The 18,420-nt window shown below is 48.7% G+C and overlaps 1 protein-coding gene across 1 annotated transcript in view; it reads left to right on the top strand.

Moving 5' to 3' along the window:
- Positions 1-18,420, top strand: part of LOC119449038 (uncharacterized) — a 179,405-nt gene that overhangs the window by 86,747 nt on the left and 74,238 nt on the right. The window contains exons 14-16 of the mRNA XM_049666622.1: positions 9,712-9,790; positions 11,341-11,397; positions 14,036-14,101. Coding sequence (XP_049522579.1) covers positions 9,712-9,790; positions 11,341-11,397; positions 14,036-14,101 — 202 coding nt within the window. The remainder of the gene's footprint in view (positions 1-9,711; positions 9,791-11,340; positions 11,398-14,035; positions 14,102-18,420) is intronic.

The following is an 18,420-nucleotide window of genomic DNA, read 5'->3' as shown; positions in this document are numbered from 1 at the left end:
CACGTATTGTAGACGCGAGATCAAGGGACGTGTAGTCGTCAACACTCGCAACGGTAGTCACATTCGGTAACCGACCGAATTTAGGCGTGATACGTCGCATCTTCAGGGTCTCGAATGTACGACAATGCCGTATGACGTCAGCTACTGTAGCAAGGTTCTCTTTGCCGATGAGAAAGTGGTATACATCCTCGGCAATCCCTTTTAAGAGGTGGCCGACCTTGTCCTCCTTTGACATGCGACGGTTGACGTTCTTGCAGAGCTTCAATATAGCCTCAATATACGTCGTGCACGTCTCGCCTGGCACTTGGGCTCTTTGCAGCAGCGTTTGTTCAGCCTGCTTCTTCTTCGCGACTGAGTCCCCAAAACACTCCGTTATTTCCGACACGAACCGATCCCAAGTCGTGAGGGTGTCCTCATGGTTGTCAAACCACACAGTGCCGTGTCCGTTAAGAAAAACACGACGTAGGACAGCTGAGTTGCCGCATCCCAATGGTAATAGTTGCTCACCCGTTTGTAGTGAGTGAGCCACTCATCCACGTCCTCGCCAGACTTGCCTCCAAATGTACGAGGCTCTATCAGGTGCTGACGCTGCCAGGGACCAGCCGCGGCTGAAGCAGGTACCGAAGGGGCCGCTGTAACCAGGGCAGGGGCTGCAGCTGTAGGAACTGGTACAGTCCGGGTTCCGTCTTCACCGCGAGACATCTCGACCACCAGCGGCAACGGCGGCAGTCCAGCAAGGCGGCGACTTCGGCGCAGATCAGGTGGTTGCAGAACCGTGTTGCGTGGTTGAGTACCCAGCACCTTCCACCACAAAACTGTTACGGATGAGGCGTGTTTATTTACAGGTGATGGATGAGAGTCTAGGAAAGCATTCCAGCCGCGGTTTCTTTCTGCTGCTCCGCACACCAAAGGATTCGTCGTCCTCCTCTCTTCCTTTCGCCTCAACCAAGGCGTTACAATATTATTCATTGGGCTTTCGTCCATTGAGGACTGAGTGGCTCTTGCAAGATCTAAAAAAAGAGGTGACTTTCTTTCTTAAATTGCCTATGAGAATGTGCCAATGTAAGCGTGTTTGACAATGCATGCTACAGCCTGTCCACAAGTACACTTCACCCACCACACAATAATCCCATAGACCTTTTATTTATTTTTTTGCAAAGGCACAATACGAAAAAAAAAAACTTGTGCATGAAGCAGCTCGATAATTTTAATAGGTGATAACCATCCCAGAAGCTTGCGGTCTTATACACTCCCACAATGGAAAAATGTATAAAAACATGCAAGCGTGTAATATACACCGCACGCGCATTGTAAAAAAATTCAGTAGCCAGGATGGAACAAATTTGAAAATCAGGCACACATCTGCACAGAAAACAGCAGTATTTTACAGGGTGCACAAATATTTCAAAATATGCAAATGCCACGTAGCTGGACAGAACCATAGTAATGTTGTTGCCGTCCCTTGGAGATACTCGGTTATTTTTTACATTCCGCCTAATTAGATAATTAGTCGTATTTATTGATCAACTTCTCAATTATTATAATTAGATTAAAGTGTCAATGAGAAAATTGTAGAGCAACATGAAAGACTCCCGATACAGCTTTGTATTGCTCAATACGCGCTACGTAGAAGTGTTTTTCCGAGCATGAAAGAAGCTCACGAATACACGCAAAGTGCCTCGAGCGGCCAGTCGCGCGGCAATATTGCTGTATTCGCGGGTTTCGTTCACGCTCGGAAAACACTTTTATGTATCACGTATTGAGCAACAGAAAGTTATATTGGGAGTTTTCCACGCTGCTGTGCAATTCTCTTGTTCATACATTTTATCCAATTATAGCATTAAAAGAGTTGATTAATCAATTATGAAAATAATTATGTAAGTAAGCGGAATACAAAAAATTGCCGCGTATCTGCGTGCTTCGCTGCAAATGTCGTCGAAAGTCTGCCGGCCGTACTACATGAGTGCTGGTCTGATCCGCGGCCACCCGTGATGCTGTTCTCGTACCATTTCCGTCCTGGCATGAAGGTTTATTTGAACAGATTTCATTTTACCGCATTATTTCATCAAGCGGCCATTTATGTTTTGCCCTGCCTCAGACAGCGCTTCCTTTATGTTGAATCGGCCGCATCTGGCTGGCATTGATAAAATTGAGGAGGCGCTGCGTGAGACATGGACGCCATCTCGCAATACATCGGGAAACATGAGCTTGTGCAGAGGGTTTCCTTCCTCCATGGCAGAGGGCGCTCGTCGCGCGCAGTCGGGGAACGTCGTTCGTCGGCGCGCATAGCATGGCATTTTCAGCGCAGATTAAGAAACTGGGGTCTTTAGAGTTACGTATCTATGTATTTTCTATTAAAGGAACGCACCTCCTAATACTTACCTAGTGATGTTGCGCCTCAGATATGCGTAATATTTACTTTGTGATCGATAACGTTCACAAGTATGAACAGCCGTACCAGTTTAAGTAGTGTGGGCGGTAAGCAAGTGGTCCAACTTTGGCCGGGTGACAGACCAGACAGACAGACAGACCCAGACAGACAGACAGACCAAATTTTCAGCGTTTAAGTTCCCCAAGAAAGACTATCGTCTTTAAAATAATCTTAGTATCTCCAAGCGATGGCAGACAACATTACCTTGGTTCTGTCCAGCTACGTGACATTTACATATTTTCCAATCTTGGTGCATGATAGTAAACCACCCAGTATATACCTTTTACATGCAGCAAAATTTGCACAAACTACTGTGGCACACAAGAGGTTCTCTCTTCCGCAGCGGCTTTCGAGGTTTATTTGACCGTGTGAGGTTCTTTGGACAGTTTGGAAATATGGAAATAAGGTGGGAATCCTTTTATCGAGCGCTCCGCGTAATATGCCCTCGATATCGTATCATCTGAAAAATGGCTGGTGCAGACATGGTCGGTAGGCGTTAGAGTTCGGTCTGCCCTCAGATTTGCACGGCGCCACTGCTCTTGACGACCGCTGTCGGACGGCGCTTTGAATAAAGGCACACGCTCCGCACAAGTCAGGTATCCAGAATTGCAGTTCGGAACGAAGCACTTTCTAGCCATTTCAAACGCCCCTCAGAAGGCCGCTGCCACCTTCGTCGAGGGCCCGTGGCGACAATACGTAAGCACAAGCTCTTGAACCGAACGCGAACAAAAATCGTGCCTTCAAAACAGCGCAACCGCACATGCAAGCAGGAAGACGAACCAGCGGCAGCACGCGCCCTGCTGCCGAGGCTGGGACCGCATACCGCAGCGCCCTCTACGACGGCGCTGAAGCAGCTGCAACCAAGCCGAACATAATCTGGACGCGAGCGAGCGGCGCTTTCGCGCGCGTTGGGGGGAGAGTGTCAGCACCTCTCCTTATTCTTACACCGTGACTCACACTCACTGGCACTCACTCGCACTCGCATCAGCTCCACTCTCACTCACTGGCACTCACTCGCACTCGCACTCACCTGCCCTCACACTCACTGGCACTCACCTGCACTCACACTCACTGGTACTAGTCGCACTCACCTCCACTCACACTCACTGGCACTCACCTGCTCTCACACTCGCACTCGCACTCACCTGCACTCGCACTCAGTGGCACTCACTCGCACTCGCAATCACCTGCACTCACACTCACTGGCACTCACTCGCACTCACCTGCACTCACATTCACTGGCACTCACTCGCACTCACCTGCACTCACACTCACTGGCACTCACTTGCACTCGCACTCACTTCCACTCACACTCACTCGCACTTGCACTCACCTGCACTCACACTCACTCACCTGCACTCACTCACACTCGCACTCACCTGCGCGACACTCACTGGCACTCACTCGCACGTCGCACTCACCTGCACGCACACTCTCTGGTACTCAACTCGCACTCAACTCACTTCCATGGCACTCATTCGCACTCGCACTCACCTCCACTCACACTCACAGGCACTCACTCGCACCTCGCACTCACACTGCACTCACATCACTGGCCACCTGCACGCGCACTCGCACTCACCTTTCCCTCACACTCAACTGGCACTCACTAGCACTCGCACTCACCCATCCCACTCACACTCACAGGCACTCACTCGCACTCGCACTCACCTGCCACTCAACTCACTGGTACTCACTCGCACTCGCACTCACCCCATCACACTCACTGGCACTCAACTCGCACTCGCACTCACTGCGCTCACACTCACTGGCACTCACTCGCACTCGCACTCACCTGGCACTCACTCCATGGCACTCGCACACCTCGGCACTCATCTCCACTCACACTCACTGGCACTCACTCGCACTCGCACTCACCTCCACTCTTCACCATGCACTCACCGCACTCGCACTCACTGCACTCACACTCACTGGCACTCACTCGCACTCACACTCACCATCCACTCACACTCACTGCACTCACCCGCACCGCACTCATACTCCACTCACACTCACTCGCTGTACTCACTTGCACTCGCACTCACCTGCTCTCACACTCACTGGCACTCACTCGCACTCGACATAACTTCACTCACACTTTTCGCAATCGCACTCAGCTGCAATCACACTCACTGGCACTCACTCGCACTCACCTGCACTCACACTCACTGGCACTCACTCGCACTAACCTGCGCTCACACTCACTGGCACTCACTCGCACTTGCACTCACCTGCGCTCACACTCACTGGCACTCACTAGCACTCGCACTCACCTCCACTCACACTCACAGGCACTCACTCGCACTCGCACTCACCTGCACTCACACTCACAGGTACTCATTCATACTCGCACTCACCTGCACTCACGCTCACTCGCACTCACTCTCACTCACTTCCAGTCACACTCAATGGCACTCACTCGCACTCGCACTCACTTCCACTCACACTCACTGGCACTCACTCGCACTCGCACTCACCGCCACTCGCACTCACTGGTAACTCACTTCGCACTCACCTCCACTCACACTACTTGGCCCTCACTCGCCACTCGCACTTCACTCACACTCACTGGCACTCACTCGCACTCACCTCCACTCCACTCACTGGCACGCACTCGCACTAACCACTCACCTCCACTCACACTCAATGGCACTCACTCGCACTCACTCCCTCACACATCACTGGCACTCACTCGCACTCACTCCATCACAAGCACTGGCCACTCACTCGCACTCGCACTCCTGCCACTCACACTCACTGGCACTCACCTGCAACTCACACTCAATGGTACTCACTCGCACTAGCACTCATGCCTACACACACTCGCACACGCACTACTGCCTCCACTCACTGGCAGTCACTCGCACTCACCTGCCCTCACATTCAGGGCACTCACTCGTACCGCACTGGCACCTGCACTCTCACTCACTGGCACTCACTCGCACTCGCACTCAACTGGCACTCAAACTCACTGGCACTCACTAGCACACTATCACTCACCTGCACTCACACTCACTGGTACTCACTCGCACTCGCACTCACCTCACTCACACTCACTGGCACTCACCGCACTCTCTCCGCCAACATCTCCACTCACAATCACTGGTACTCACTTGCACTCGAACTCTACTGCCACTCACACTCACTGGCACTCACTCGCCACTCTCATCACCTGCACTCACACTACCTGGCACTCACTCGCACTCGCACTCACCTGCACTCACCCTCCTGGCACTCGGCACTCGCACTCATCTCACTCAGACTCACTGGCACTCACTCGCACTCCGCACTCACCTCCACTCCACTCACTGGCACTCACTCCACACTCGCATCACCTGGCACTCACACTCACTCACCTGCACTCACTCGCACTTCACAATATCACTCAAACCGCAACTCGCTCATTCATCTCCACTCACACTCTGGGCACTCACTCTTGGCACTCACACTCACTTCCACTCACACTCGCTCACTCTCGCCAGTCACTCACCTGCACTACACCCACACTGGCACTCGCACTCACTCGCACTCACTCGCACTCACCTGCCTCACACTCACTGGCCACTCACTCGCACTCGCACTCACCTGCACTCACACTCACTGGCACTCACTCGCACTCGCACTCTCACCTCCACACTCCACTGCACTCACTCGCACTCGCACTCACCTGCACTCACCTCACTCACTGCACTCACATCACTGGTACTTCCTCGCACCACCGCACTCACACTCACTGGCACTCGCTCGCACTCCTCACCACTGCACTCGCACTCACTGGCACTCACTCGCACTCGCACTCACCTGCACTCACACACTCACTGGCACTCACTCGCACTCACCTCCACTCACACTCACTGGCACTCACTCGCACTCGCACTCACCTCCACTCACACTCACTGGCGCTCACTCGCACTCGACAAGCACTCACCTGCACTCAATGGCACTCTCGCCTCACCGCACTCACACTCATTCACTCGCACTCACCTACACGACACTCACGGCACTCACTCACCTCACTCTTCCACTCACTCACTGGCACCTGCGCTCACTCGCACTCACTTCCACTCACACTGCACCTGGCACTCACTCGCACTCACACTCACTGGCACTCACTCGCACTCACTTCATCACAACTTCACACTCTCGCACTCACCTGCACTCACACTCCCGCACTCGCTGCGCACTCACTCGCACTAACCTGCCACACACTCACTGGCACTCACTCACTCGCACTCACACTCACCTCTCACTCACACTCACTGGCACTCGCACTCACTTCCACTCACACCTCGCACGCGCACTCACCTGCCCTCCACTCACTGGCACTCACTCGCACTGCCTCACTCACTCACTCGCACTCGCACTCTCACACTCACTCGCACTCACTGGCACTCACTCACTCACTCGCACTCACACATTCACTGGCACTCAACCTGCACTCACACTCACTGGCACTCACTCACTCGCACTCACCTCTACTCACACTCACTGGCACTCACTCGCACTCGCACTCACCTGCACTCACACTCACTGGCACTCACTCGCACTCGCACTCACCTGCACTCACACTCACTGGCACTCACTCGCACTCGCACTCACCTCTCACTCACACTCGCACTCACTCGCACTCACACTCACTCACTCTCAGGCACTCGCACTCGCACTCTCACTCTCACTCACTGGCACTCACTCGCACTCGCACTCACCTGCACTCACACTCACTGGCACTCACTTGCACTCACACTCACCATCCACTCACTGGCACTCACCCGCACTCGCGCACTCATCTGGCACTCACTCGCACTCACTCACTGTACTCACTGCACTCGCACTCACCTGCACTCACACTCACTGGCACTCACTCGCACTCGCACTCACCTCGCACTCACACTCACTGGCACTCACTCGCACTCGCACTCACCTGCACTCACACTCACTGGCACTCACTCGCACTCACACTCACATCCACTCACACACTCACTGGCACTCACCCGCACTCGCACTCATCTCCACTCACACTCACTGGTACTCACTTGCACTCGCACTCACCTGCTCTCACACTCACTGGCACTCACTCGCACTCGCACTAACTTCCACTCACACTCATTCGCACTCGCACTCAGCTGCACTCACACTCACTGGCACTCACTCGCACTCACCTGCACTCACACTCACTCGCACTCACCTGCACTCACACTCACTGGCACTCACTCGCACTCGCACTCACCTGCACTCACACTCACTGGCACTCACTCGTACTCGCACTCACCTCCACTCTCACTCACTGGCACTCACTCGCACTCGCACTCACCTGCTCTCACACTCACTGGCACTCACTCGCACTCACTTCCACTCACACTCATTCGCACGCGCACTCACCTGCCCTCACACTCACTGGCACTCACTCGCACTCGCACTCACCTCCACTCACTCACAGGCACTCACTCGCACTCACCTGCACTTACACTCACTGGCACTTACTCGCACTCGCCCTCACCTGCACTCACACTCAGTGGTACTCATTCCCACTCGCACTCACCTGCACTCACCTGCACTCACGCTCACTGGCACTCTCTCACTCGCACTCACTTCCAGTCACACTCACTGGCACTCACTCGCACTCGCACTCACCTGCACTCACACTCACTGGCACTCACTCGCACTCACGCCTTTGAAATGAGTGCGAGTGAGTGTGAGTGAGTGCACTCATGAGTGAGTGCGCGGACCTATGCTGAGACTCCTTAAAAATTAGACATGATTTTCTCCGTTGCTAAGTCCCAAACATTGGTAACCAATTTGGCAGACGGACGGTGATCCCACTAGCTTATACGGCCTTTTGGATGACTCACCCCATCACCGCCTGTAATAATTCGTCAGCAAATAAATTGCAGAGCAAGGGGATGAAAATAATTTTTTGCCTATGTGCAATGGCATCATCGCTCTGTGGCATCGTTCTTGGAATCCCTCACATTTGGTATTTTATCGTCGTACATTGATCGTGGATGTGTGGGTAGGTTGTGATCGTGGATTGTTTGGGTAGCAGAGCTTAGGCTAGACGTGGTACTAACGATGGCTTTTCTCTACGTAGGAGGCTTTGTGTTTTTTTGTAAATTCTATCTGTTTCACCCAAGGAGGTATTAACGTGAAAGGGTGCAAGCTACAGACCTATAATTTACTTCCGCTATACCTCTTCCACATTACGCTTTACCTGTGCCCCGCAGGAGTATCTGTATCAGCAGGCGTCTAGTGTGCGACGACACCATTACCAGAGCACATGGGGTTCGGAACCTCACGTGTGTAGTCGTTCTCGGCTTAGCCGTGTTTGGGGAATAAGAGGATACTGGAGGTTGCCCATGCAGAGCGTTCGGACCTTTAAGGCCCCTCGGTGAAGGCAACACGGCTCTTTGACCTCGCTTTCACGTACTCGATGATGATGATGTTGATTAACGGTGATCCCCTTTGAAACGGGGCGCTGGCAAATAGTCACCAAAGCTGATTGAGCTACCCAGGCTTGCTGTACATGCTTTTCATTTTAGCAATTTCTTTATAAATCGTTCATTTTCTTACGCTTCCTCAAAACTTCTCTATCTATCTTGTACCGCTACCTATGACTGTAAGAGGTCCCGTGGTATCAATGTCTTCCCTGCTTTTTTGCACCAAATAATCTAAACGTCTTTTGCTTATCTTGACTACTGACTGATTGATGCTTCCGTGCTCTTGAAATTCGGGCGCTTCTGGAAGGTGTAGGTAACGTACGGGTCTCACAAGTTGAATCCCTTCGCATTCCATTCTATGATGTACTGAGTGGTCTCCGGATTTTCGCTGCAACATACACACGGCTCATCTAGTTGCGAATATTTGCTCCGGTGTGTTTTTTTCCTAAGTCAACCAGCTCGAGCTTCAAATAGCGAGGCAATTTCCTTCGCAGTATCGTACAAATTTTCCCTTCTGTTGATAAAAAAAGGAGTGGAAAGAAAAGAGTCACTTCATAACCCTGTCCCGTTCGTGCTCCTCTTTTTTAATTATGATGCTCGATTTCTTTCTCTGAGCCCAAAGTCAGGAAAAAAACCATGTAGTGTTCTCGAAGTATTCAAAAATATTTGCATTAGGACGGCATGTAATTGCCTTCATCTTTATTCCTTTTGCCAGTCTTCTCGAAAATGATGCAGCTGCTCAGCCGTTGCCGAAAACTACACCACAAAATACGGCGGTACAATACTGCCGGTAAAGATAGCTGCCGCCCTCAATAAAACTGCCACCCTTGATTCCTTGATATGCAGGATTTGCAACGGCGGTCGCATACTGGAGGTCATAAAAGGAGACTACCAGGATTCGGTCCACACGCTGGTGGAGCTCACGGTGGGCACCTGAGGTTTACATTGTCAGGCAAAGCTTGACCAAGCTAGCTCTCTCGTTTCTGTGTGTGTATGTCTGCATAAAGGAATTTATTATTTTCTGATTATAGTCGAGTTACCGTGAGTGTTATTTAGTAGTATCAGCTTGCCTTCGTCATTCAAATGCATGGCCCATCTTTCAATAAGTGCATCAGAGCATTAAAGTGCTTAGCCATGTTCCGTCGACGCGATATGATACTTATGTCGAAATGGCTCCTCAAAAAACAGCAAAAAAGAACACTGCGCAGTAGAAGTGTGCTGCCGGAACTAGGGGGAAAGAAATACGCGTAGTTTTACCACCACTGAAAGAGGTAAAGACGAAAAGATACCGACCATTGCAGGAGGAAGGGTGACTATGTATATGGATCAGTCATTTAGCATGATAGGAACCGTTGCACAATCGTGCAAACATGGTAAAGGTCAATTATGGTAGCGCTAAATACGCCCGCGTCACTAAAATTAAAATTATAAGGATGGAAGTGGTTGGTCTTGTCGGTAAAAACCTTTATTGTTGATGAAGAAAAAGAAAACAAACAAACAATCGCTTTTAAATTTTCCGTAAAATTCGGCGCGAATCGCCTTTAGTACGTCACAAATTTCACCTTATTGAGTAGTTAGGTGCTTTTTCTGCCGAGAAGGTGCATAACGCTTTCAAGGCTGAGCTTTTAGTATGGTGTACTTACATTACAACGCAATGCTTTCGTGCCTCGAAATTAAGCCGTGTCAGGAGAAGGTATGGGGCCTAGAGCTTACGGTCCGCATCATAATGGTTCGTCCGGCGGCTTTCAAACAGCGCCAGCATTGGCGGAATGCTGGGAGTGCTTGAGCACTCAGAGGCCTTCAGTTTCAAGTGCAGCGTGGTCCTTAGCGAACAATCCCCTGAACGCAATTATAGAATTCGCCAATACCTACATGGTCTCGCTAATATGTTGCGAGAAATTCAAGGTTGTAGGCAACTTCACCAGTGGTCCTTCGTTTCAAAGCCTTCTAGCGCTACGATGAGAATGAAGATAATATCCCTGTTATTCGAACAAACTACGCAGTATTTTCTCTCGTCTATAGTGATTCTAAAGTGTGGAATTCATTCCCTCAAAACATGACAAGCAAAAATGTCTTAATTAATTTATAACCGACCCCGAATATCTCTTTTTCCGTGCGGTAGAATATATTGAAAAGCTACCGTAGTGCCCCTAAATTACATATTTCTTCAGTTGTATTGAAGTTCAACTAACGAGATGTTTTTGATCACTTTTCTTTGATAATAACAATGGTATCTGCCTTTTACTACGCTTTTATTGTTATTGAATTATTTACATGTTCCCTCTCACAACTCTTCAAGGAATTCTTTGGTTCATCTGTACAAAAGAGTGTTAGTGCTCCGCTTGTTCACGTGAAAATATTACGATTGATCGATTTTACGACGATAACGTGCTATTTCCTCGTGCTGTTCAGTAAGATGCACGACACTCGTGAAACAAGCGCGTGCTTATGAGTGAAGTGTATCTCCGCACGCAGCACACCATACAGCAAATCCTGCTGTCTCTCACCGTCGACCCACGTCTCATCTTCTCGGTGAGTCACCCATTCGTGTGAGCGCAGTTTATTAAATGCGAAGCATTTCTTGGCGAACATTTGCCACTTTGACAGTATCTTTCTAGCCGCCTATGTCTTGGTGCTCTCGTGGTCGTATCGTTCACTTGGTATTTACCAAAATTGGCATACTACGGCAAGAGTGTATGACGAACATAAATGATAGGTCATGACATGAATATCATGACATGTGTGTCATGTAGGTCATGAAACAACCGCGTAAGTCTTGGTGCTACCATGGTCGTTTCGTTAACTTGGCATGTACAAAAATTGGCATAGTATGACAACAGTGTATGACGGACATAAATAATACGTCATGACATGAATGTCATGACGTGCGTGTCATGTAGGTCATAAAACAGCCGCCTAAAATGACACTGACCCAGATAAAAAACATTAACACTCTAAAACCACTGAAATTGATTCTGACGTGGGTACTCAGTGAAGGAAACACTAAAGGATGGTGGTAGAAGTCATAGACATGAGCATGACTCAGCAAAAATTACAATGACTAAGCGAAAAAAAGATTAACACTCAAAAACCACTCAAACGAGTTCTGACGTGAGTACTAAGTGAAGGAAACACTAATTGAGAATGGTAGAAGTCAAAGTCATGAGCATTACTCAGCAAAAATGGCAATGACTCAGCAAAACAAGAATGACACTCAAGAACCACTGAAATGGGTTCTGATGTGGGTACTAAGCGATGGAAACACTAAAGGATAATGGTAGAAGTCAGTCATAAGCATGACTCAGCAATTGATGACAATGACTCAACAAAAAAAGATTAACACTCAAAAACCACTGAAATTGGTTCAGACGTGGGTACTAAGTGAAAGAAACATTAAAGACAGGTGGTAGAAGCCATAGCCATGGCCATGACTCAGCAAAAATGACAATGACTCAGCGAAAAAAGATTACCACTCAACAACCAATGGAATGGGTTCGAATCTGGCACTAAGCGAAGGAAAAGGATAAAGGTCAGTGGTTGAAGTCATAGTCATGAGCATGGCTAATGCGTTCGTCTTAAGTTCTCCTAGGCGTTCCTAAAGGGACTCCTGAGGACTCATGACGTAAATGTCATGACATGCGTGTCATGTAGATCATGAAAAAACAGCCTACGTATGTGTGCTCTCATGGTCGTTTCGTTAACTTGGTAGGCTCCCCGCACACTGCTTCGCATAACATCGATTCCCACAAGGAGTGGGATCTGCCGGCTTTTTCGTTAGATTGTTGTCGAATGGTTACAGTGATATAAGCCGACCATGTCCAGAACTGCATCAGATGTGCTTATTTTGACGAAGCGTATTTACGTATTCCTCAAAGACTACCGTCAAGGACGCTGTGACGCATTGATATAAGGCACAAACCTTACGGTGCCCCGGTGTGGCAGTGACCAAACGAGAGGCGCTTAGTTAACTTAATAAAACCAATAAATTGGCATGGTGACTTCAACTGGGTTTCAGTTGTAATATTACTGACTGTCAAAACTAAAACCTGCCTTGACTAGTAGGTGCCGGTCTTTTTTAGGAAAATTGGGCAATTATCGACATACGCATTTAACGTAAAGCATTCGAATATGACTTCAGTTTCAGCCAAAGTGCACTCAACTTCCACCTTTAGGACGCGAAATGATAGCGAAAGATGTACGAAGACTCGTGGAATGTGGCTGCCCAGATTTTCCGCGCCATTCTTCTGAAATCAGCCGCGCTCAGGTTGACATGCTGTCTGCTAGGCGAAGCTAGATTAAGTTTTTGTTAATGTTCTGTTATGTATCCAACGGCAAGAGTCGATTATGCGGGGGGTTTCGTCTAAAGAAGCTATGCTGGCGCCCCGAATTTCACCGCGTTCTCCTTGCATAAAATTGCGCGAGCTTTTTACGTGGTTGCACTAAGATTGCTAATCTCTTCGCCCTCAAGTTTACAAAATCGCGAAGAAAAAGGTAATATGCTAAAGAAAACGTTTATTTTGAAATTGAAGTCTACGGTATTCTAGTAATCGGCTAAAAGGGCTTAATACGGAGCCATTTTTGCAGGCTATTTTCTACAACTAACGTGGTGCCTTGGAATGTAAGACATCAAACTTTCTTGAGGGGTGCCGCGAATCTCCACCATAATCTCTCCTGGCTAGGCGAGCCGTAGTGGTGTGCACCGCGGCCCTTCCTGAAATCCAACAGCTTTCTTGTTGGTGATGTGTATTTTAACACCAGAATGTTGCTTTTCAGCTATGCAGAGAGCATTGCGTTAAATATACCATTCATTTAGTTCCACAAAAACCTTCATGGCAACTGTCAGCTGAGGCTATTTTCTAAATTCCCGCAATTTAAAAGTGGTAAAATGTTCAGTTAGCTTAAGGCAACCAATTAAAATTTCATGATAACTTGAACTAGCTTTCAACGCCATTATGACTGACGATGCAAACTAAAAGAAAGGGGAAAACATGAAATGATAACAAAAGTTTTCAAAATAGCGTCTTAAAGAGGTAGTGGCAGTGAATTTGGCCGTTATATTGCCGGCTGGATGCTTCACGTCTGGACAATATTTCCATATCAGCAGCTGAAATACATGGCGTTTGTAGTGGCATTTTGAGTCCGCCTCCGTAACAACGCCTTTACTACGCAGGTCGACCATCCGGAATTGCCTTTCTTCGCCAAGATGAAGGCTCAACTATGGGACCACGTCGACAAGGTGTGTCCAGCGTGTGTCACAACGCCTAATTATCTCACACGCTGTTTGTTGCATTGGAAGGTACAGTCATTGAACAGGTGCGCTACAGCGCCAATTGAATATCACTAACAAAGCTATTCACGTTGACTCTGGGAACCCTATCTCACAAATGCAGCTGGGAAATACTTAAAACGGGAGTGGTGGGAGGTCGCTCAATAAAATTATTGCCTTTATAAGCAACTTGTGGAGACACGCGGAGCAGCGTGCTAAGGTTTACTATCATTCTCACGTTTCAATCTTGCGTTCATCCTTAACGCAAACTGGCGTACGCGCACATGAGGCCCTATAACGTAAACTTATTCCAATATGCCTTTATTTCAATCTCCTGGCGTCAAATTTACGTAACCGCCGACGCAAACCGGCGCGTTGTTTGAACCGGCCAATCAAACACTCTCCTCGTTTATAAGAGGTCACCTTTGTTTGCTTTCAAAGGGTCTTGCATTGCATTGCTCATTTTGCATTGCTCATTTTGAGAGGTTTTTCTTATCTAATTGGCAGACTAGAGGCGAGGAGAACGCTGAAGTGGCGAGGATTTCGGTGGGAACGAGCTAGCGCAGTGAAAGCAGATAGCCTGATCAGAAAGGTAATTTCCCTTGCTTTGCTTAGCTTGCGGTGGCTGGCCGAAAATCGCAGCGGCGTGCAACGGCGAGGTTAAAATATTGCTAAAACGGATCCTCAGCGGAAAATAGTTAGCAGAGCGATGTCGTGAACCAGCCGAAAGGGCTTACAGCATTTTACTGCCACGAAAAACTGTTTATGATACGCATATAAGTTCATGCGTCCTGGCACCCCCGAGTAGCCAGTGTCTCAGTGAACGGTAGGCAGGCATCCTCTATTCCTTTCGGAATGGGGTAGTCTCCGGCTCTTCCGAAAAAAAAAGTTCAGTTTTGTCCAGCATATTAATGGCATCTTTAATGCGTACACCTCACTTTGACGTGTTGAGTTTCGCAGTTTTGTGACATCCTCTGAATGACAGGCGAAGTGGGCGCAGCCCGAAATCTTTTGGCCAATAGCGGATTGCTAATGGCAAAAAAGGTGTAGAATTGAAATAATTTTCTTTTCTTTTGTCTAATAGTGCCTAATCCGTGTCTACACGTCGTATCAGCTTTCCGGTTTTCGCGACGTCGCATGGCGGACAGGTGAATTGGGGGTGGCCCGAAATATGCTTGACGAATCGTGGATGGCTGATTGCAGAAATGGAACGAGAAACATTTGGAATAGATTTATATTGTAGCGCCCATGCTTTCGCTTTTTAAAGCAGATTCTTGGTATGTGACGTCACGCACGTGGCAGTCTCCTCTGAGCGCTAACTTGCGCTTGCATTAGACGACCATGCATGCGTCTAGGGCTGGAAGGGTAAAGCATCAGCCTCTTCCTCTGCGGGACTGTGGTTCAATCGCACCATCGGAAATGTTTTTAAAAGCCTGAAGTAAGGCGCAATAAAAACTCACCAACTCATCTACCTATCCACTTGCCACCTGCCTGCCTGCGTTACGGAAAAGCATGCCTAGCATTCTGACTTAACCGCGCGTCCGGAAATGTGCTTGCGAGTGATAAAGGTGCAGGCAATATATAGTACCTCTCTCTTACAACGTACGCTTGTTTCCAGCCTACGCTGTTAAAGAGGCACAGTAGACCGCCGAGACAAAGGCACAAGCATTTATGCTTGTTCAGTATAGCTGACGGACATGCTGCCTTCTGGGGCACTCGCAGATCACCGAAAAGTTCACCATGGAGATTCTCATAAACGATATCAATGACTTAGTGCGCACCGAACACGTGGTGAGTGCATCAGAGCAGCTGTGGTAAGCAGCTCTCGTTCCCTTAGGTATTATAATTGATTAATTAAATAATTTGGTTGACACCCCAAAGCTATGGGGCTATGAGAGACCCTGTAATGGAGGACAGCATGCCATCAACGTGCACCTTGACCTAAATACGGTTTTATCTTGGCTAGCTGGTTATTGAACGTGGAAGCCAAGTTGTGCCTGCATATTTTATACGAAACCCATACGAAGTAAAAACACTGAAGACGCGCATTCGGTGCGACACCTTGTGTGTCTTAGTGTATTCAATTTCGCGTGTGTTTCGTATCAAGTATGCCCTTAGATCAACAAGGCTTCCACTTACAACTGCGCCCATGAGCGCTTCTGTCTTTGTCAGAGTGTGGTTGGCACGGCCAGAAAAAAAAGTTTGTGATCACGTTCTCAGTAGCAAAGCGCCATAGCAACTTTTTGTCAGCGAGCTGAACTAGTTAGAATTTCGACGTTTCTGTGGCCACAGCAACTGCGCCGTCTTTCTGGGTGCCTTCAAGGGACAACTATTTGAGCTTTATTCGTATTTTGACGCAGTCTGGTCGGGCCTAGTTAATTTTTTATCTCTAAAGGTCGACTACATCGTATTCTAAAAGAGCCAACTACCTAAATTAGCAAGCTTGGATAACTTGTACGGAGCCACAATGTCCTGAATAATAATAATAATAATAATAATAATAATAATAATAATAATAATAATAATAATAATAAAATATTAATAATAATCAATCAATCAATCATGTTTATTTAACGTGCCCAGAAACAACCCTAAGGTCTGAGTGCTGGCGCACGTATACATTACAAACCAAAAAAACAAAACACTGTAGGGGAGAATCATTAAAAAATAAATGAATAAAAATAAAAACTGAAAAGAAGAGAGTACGGGCAACAAAACGCAAAGTAAATACAAAAAGAAAAAATGTCACAGTTTCGCCCTAAGGGCGAAGCAGTGAATGCGATAGCAACACATCAATGTCATACGATGTAAGATGAGCGGCTTTGGTAGCAATATAAATTGTAGTAAACATGAGCTGATTAAGTAAGCAGGTGTGCTGCGGCGTAAGTAGACCGACATGAAGAGAGACTCGATGACCACGAGGAGGCGCGTGTGAAACGGTGGTGTTGATGAGAAGCGCTTCCCGTGGGCAGCGCGTGCGAAGGGACACACATGTAGCGCTGCACTGCCGACCCGGGCAGCATTGCATGTGTAGCGTGCGTTGGAAAATGTGGCCCGACTATTACTAACTGATTGAACAAGCGTGGTGTGAGCGCGCACAAACAAACATGAATAGATGACACTGAATGACTGCAGACAACGACTGTCAAAACGCTGGCAGCAAGCGCATATATACGCCGCAGCAGCGGGCGAAGGTACGTGCGGTCTATCGCTTTAACGGAAACTGAGTCGGAGCGGCGAATGCACGGCGCATAAAGGTCAGAGCCATGTGGAGATAAGAGACGGTGCGGACGAGCGACGAGCGCGGTTGTTGGCAGCGTAGAAGTGCGCCCCCCCCCCCCCCCCCCCCCCCCTGTGCGCGCTCCCTCCGGCGCTGGCTTCCCGCTTCCTTGCTTGCGCGTGGGTGATTGAGTGCGTTCGCTCTCCGTGATAGCGCGCGTCCCCGCACGCTTCCGCTCGGGCATACGGCACGCGGCGAAGATATTTTCTATAGGGAACCTCACGGCGACGGTGACGGCGACGACGACCGCGACGGCAGAAATCTGGTAGAAGTGTCCATATAATTGCTATCGCAATAAAATAAAATAAAGAAAAGAATGAAAGGAATTTATTCTTAAGGCATAAATACATGTCATATTACATGTCATAAATACAGGTTAACAAAGAAGCTCGAGAACAAGTTAAGGAACACACAAAGAGCGATGGAACGAAAAATCTTAGGACTAACGTTAAGAGACAGAAAGAGAGCGGTGTGGATCAGAGAACAAACGGGGATAGGTGACATTCTAGTTGACATTAAGCGGAACAAATGGAGCTGGGCTGGCCATGTAATGCGTAGGATGGATAACCGGTGGACCATTAGGGTTACAGAATGGATACCAAGAGAAGGGAAGCGCAGTCGAGGTCGGCAGAAAACCAGATGGGATGATGAAGTTAGAAAATTTGCAGGCGCAAGTTGGAATACGCTAGCGCAAGACAGGGGTAATTGGAGATCGCAGGGAGAGGCCTTCGTCCTGCAGTGGACATAAAATATAGGCTGATGATGATGATGATGACATGTCATATGCAATTATTAACACCATTTGAGCGGTCTGAACGCAAATACCAGCGCGCAAAGTAGTACGAATGACCCTGCCGAGCAGTATCGCCAGCAGTTTCCAACGGCGCGACCTTGATGCGGCCCAATCCATTTCTATCGCAGCGCCGCCACAGTATTTTCCATGTCGGGCGCCTCACTGCAGAGCATGCGCCGCCCCAGCCGCTCGTCCCACTCAACCGTATTCTAGTAC

This window comes from Dermacentor silvarum, chromosome 4 (assembly GCF_013339745.2).
Source record: "Dermacentor silvarum isolate Dsil-2018 chromosome 4, BIME_Dsil_1.4, whole genome shotgun sequence".
Classification (NCBI taxonomy): Eukaryota; Metazoa; Arthropoda; class Arachnida; order Ixodida; family Ixodidae; genus Dermacentor; species Dermacentor silvarum.
This window is presented reverse-complemented; position numbering and strand designations above follow the sequence as displayed.